General features: G+C 33.6%; 1 protein-coding gene across 1 annotated transcript; it reads left to right on the top strand.

Moving 5' to 3' along the window:
• Positions 1–1744: 1744 nt before the first annotated feature.
• Positions 1745–3666, top strand: LOC130728112 (protein RETICULATA-RELATED 3, chloroplastic). Its single transcript, XM_057579460.1, has 2 exons — positions 1745–1975; positions 2174–3666. Exon 2 carries the CDS (start codon positions 2178–2180, stop codon positions 3237–3239), a length of 1062 nt encoding a protein of 353 aa, XP_057435443.1. The 5' UTR covers positions 1745–1975; positions 2174–2177; the 3' UTR covers positions 3240–3666.
• The last annotated feature ends 536 nt before the right edge of the window (positions 3667–4202 follow it).

Below are 4202 nucleotides of genomic sequence, written 5' to 3'. Positions count from 1 at the left end.
ACTGAGAGATATAAAATATTTCTAACTAAAATTAATAATTGGAAGGTAACATCTTTCATTTTAAACAATCACAAATAATAGACTATACCTAAAAATTATCTTTCCTGATCGCATCTCCTCCATTCAAACATTTCTTAATATGATCAGTGCTTCCTAAATCATACAGATGTTTAACACAAATAAGACACATTTCATTAACCATGAAAAATACAAATATATGCTCCTAAAGTTTGTGTGTTCTTTTATGGAAGGGAAGAAAAAGACACTTTTTTCCCTCCCTTTTTTCTATGAATTTTTTTCAATAGAAATTTGGAGGAATGTGGGCTCTTGTAGACAAGTGGCGGGGTAATTCCTTTTTCCAAATGGAGCCCAATTCAATGTCCAGTCCCAATTGATACTACCACTCCAACTAAAAGAAACTTTTGAGATTTTCTAGTAAAACACATTTACCATTTACTATTTTAATAAAAAAAATCAATTATTTTTAAAATACATACTGACAGACCATAAATTACAATGTTAATTTGGGAAGGAAGCATATAGAATTATAATTTTCTATATTTTCAGAGATAAAAAAGGAATATATTTTTTGGTACATCGGAAAGATAAATTGCTATATAATAATCACTTATTTACTTTCAAAAAAAAAAAAATCACTTATTTATAAAAAAGGATTATAAGCAATATTTTAAAGAGGAAGTTTTAGGATTTTAGCTCCTATACTCGAATTGCAAGAAGATAAAGAGATCAATATAAAAAAAATTCAAATGATGACATACAATAACCAAGTTGTAGCAAATTGGACCAGACCTTTGGCACAAGCTACCCACAATTGGCCTCATCATTGAAGATTGTAAGGCTTTTATGGAGTATAAATTGGACCAGACCTTTGGCAAAGCTACCCACAATTTGCTCCAATTTTTTTTTTTGATAATCAATTGGCTCCATTTTCATAACATATAAATTTATTTTTTCTTATTCTCCAGCTCTAATAGTCAATAACTATTTTCTATCCTTCATTTCAAAAAAAAAAAACTATTTTCTATCCTTTCATTTATCAAGAAATTATATATTCTTAAAGTATTATATAAGATTGTACCAATTCTTTTTTTTTATTTTCAATTCACTTGAGTTCACAATATCTTTAATGCAATTAACAATTGTTGAGTGAATTGTATAGCCTATTTGTTTCTTTTTCAATTATAAAAACATTTTTAAAGAAATTTATGACAGTAATTTGGATTCTAAAAAAATTAATTTCTATGCAATAACGGTATAAAATGTTTTACACAGTCATTCAATCATATCCTTTCATTTTCTATTTTAAATATTATTAAATTTAAAATTAATTATGAGCTAGCAAAATAGAAGGATGTGATTGAATGATTGTGTATAACTTTTTTTTGGGTACATAAAACAGAAATAATGATTGTGTATAACTTATTTACACTATCAGTGCATATAAATTAATCTATTTAAAAATAAAATTTTATGAAAAGTTATTTAAATGCCTTTATAAAGATTCACCAAAAAAAATACCTTGTTAAAGAATTTTTTAATTAAATTAAAAAGAAAAAATCCCAATATAACACCCTCTAACCCTAATCAAAGGACCCGTCAATTAACTATGGAACCCATGATTTTGATATTTCTTTGATATCATAATGCCACTAGGTGGAGTCCAAATTGATTTCCTAGTCTTAATTAGACCTATACCATACCATACTATATAAAATTCAATTCCCTCATTCATCACACCAACCTCACTCACTCAAGTCCAAGTGTCCAACTCCAACCCATCAAATTTACCCTAGGCATCTTCTTGTGCATCACCTTCATAAATAAAACTAAAAAGGGTTTTTTTAATTTTGAGGTTTTAGACTTTTTAGCTTCTCTTTCTTCCTAGCATTTCAAGCACCCCATTTTGTGCTTTTGATCCTGCTGCTCTCTCACTCATCTCAGCATCCAGATCCAGGTACACACTGCATTCATGATCCACACCCTGTTTCAAAAATCTGATCTTTATATTAAAAATTTGATTTTTATTTTCTTCTGTTTTTCATGATTATGAATGAAAAAAAATTGATTTGTTTTGCTGTGATCATGAAAATATGATGTGAGATTCATTCATTTCATTGCAAAGTTTCAATCTTTGATGCTTTCTCTGTTACAGATCAATGGCAACCACCGCTCTCCTTCGTTTTTCTCCTCTCTCTGGTCACTCTCATGCACTCTCTTTCCCATCATCATTACCATCACCCCAGACTCAGAATCGTTCTATATACCTCACCAACCCACCTCGTTTGCCTGAAAGATTGCAACTTTCCTTCGCCGGAGGTGACGGCGGTGATGGGGTTGGGCGTGGTGGAGGTGGTGGCGGTGGTGGTGGTGGTGATGAAAGTAAGAGTGATGGTGGAAGTGGAAATTCCAATGATTCATCTTTTGGGATTTTGGGTCTCTTTCTGAATGGATGGAGATCAAGGGTTGCTGCTGATCCACAATTTCCATTCAAGGTTTTGATGGAGGAGTTGGTAGGTGTGACTGCTTGTGTTCTTGGTGACATGGCTTCAAGGCCTAATTTTGGGTTGAATGAGCTTGACTTTGTTTTTTCAACTCTTGTTGTTGGTGCTATTCTCAATTTCACACTCATGTATCTTTTAGCACCTAGTCTAGGATCAGCTTCAGCTAAAGTTCCTTCAATTTTTGCCTCTTGTCCCAAGAGTCACATGTTTGAGCCTGGTGCTTACAGCCTTCTAGATAGGTTTGGGACTTTGGTGTACAAAGGAACCATTTTTGCTGTTGTTGGATTTGGTGCTGGACTAGTTGGAACCACACTTTCAAATGGGTTGATCAAGTTGAGGAAGAAGATGGATCCCACTTTTGAGAGCCCCAACAAGCCTCCACCTACTTTGTTGAATTCTCTCACTTGGGCTGGTCACATGGGTCTTAGCAGCAATCTCAGGTATCAAACTCTGAATGGTGCAGAGTTCATGTTGGAGAGAGTGCTGAACCCCTTTGCATTCAAGTCCTCTGTGTTGGTGTTAAGGTGTTTGAACAATGTTCTTGGTGGTGTGTCTTTTGTGGTGTTGGCAAGGCTAACAGGAGCACAGAGTGTTGGGGAAGAGAAGCCAACACCAGCATATGTGAAGGTTGGGTTAACTGACAAGGAGAAGGTGGAGGTTGAAAGGGAAAGGGAAGAGGGTTTGCAGGAGAATCAGACAACAACACCATCAAAGTGATGTATCATCAACACTCAACTTGGTTTTGTTGTTTGTCTTTTAGTTTGATTGACCAAGGTTGTTGGAGAGGTTAGTTTTTTGGTTTTTCTAAAATTTCATGAATCTGGCAGCACCAAATAAGTAAGAAGGGTTAGATTGAGATGTGGGAGATTGGGAACAAATTTCTGGCATTTGCTGCTTGTATGTTGGTGAAAACCTGCAGCCTGAACAATAAGGTGCCAAATTGATGTTGTGGCCATGTATTGGACCCCTCACTCCCCACCAGAGAAAAACATAGAAATTATTATTTGCCCTGTTGATGTTTTTGTTTCTGCCACTTAGTAGGCTTTTGTTGTCTTTTCCTAGAAGCTATTATCATTGTAAAAGTATCTAAAATCTAGTTTGGAGAATTGGCTAAAATAAAATTAGGTGGATGATGATGATATCAGATTATGTATTTTGATTGTGATTTCTTTTATTTTTAGTACTAAGGATATGGGCATACTGCCTCAGAGTTAGGTGAAGGCTTTGGCACTCAACTAAAACAAAGTGGACTATTGCGTGCAGTGTTATTAAACTCTGGCTCGTGATCGACTCGGTTGAAGTACCGGATAAATGGGTAATTGATTCAACCACTGAGTTAGCGATTGAACCGTTTCAACCGTTTATTGAAGAAATAAATATTTAAATGTTAAACTTATTGTAAAAATGAAATGTATAACATAAATAATCAATAGTTATAAGTATAACAGAAATCAGTACTTCTATTAATTATATTTTTATTATAAATAATTTGATGTGACTTATTTTATTTTTAATATAAATAATTCTATGCAAGTTATTTGAGAAACTATTCAAGATTTATAGGGAGCCGACTTACCCATTTAATGTGATCTCTAAACTTAAATATGACTAGTCTCGTGGCTACTGGTTGTATGGATACCTTGATTTCAATTCATCAGGTATTTTTTAAAAATTGGCCAA

This window comes from Lotus japonicus, chromosome 1, assembly GCF_012489685.1.
Source record: "Lotus japonicus ecotype B-129 chromosome 1, LjGifu_v1.2".
In the NCBI taxonomy this organism is placed as follows: Eukaryota; Viridiplantae; Streptophyta; class Magnoliopsida; order Fabales; family Fabaceae; genus Lotus; species Lotus japonicus.
Note: the sequence above shows the minus strand (reverse complement) of the source record. Positions and strands in the feature narration are given on the sequence as shown.

Coding starts and splice junctions, on each gene's coding strand:
- LOC130728112 (XM_057579460.1), top strand. CDS start 2,178: ATGGCAACCACCGCTCTCCTTCGTTTTTCTCCTCTCTCTGGTCACTCT.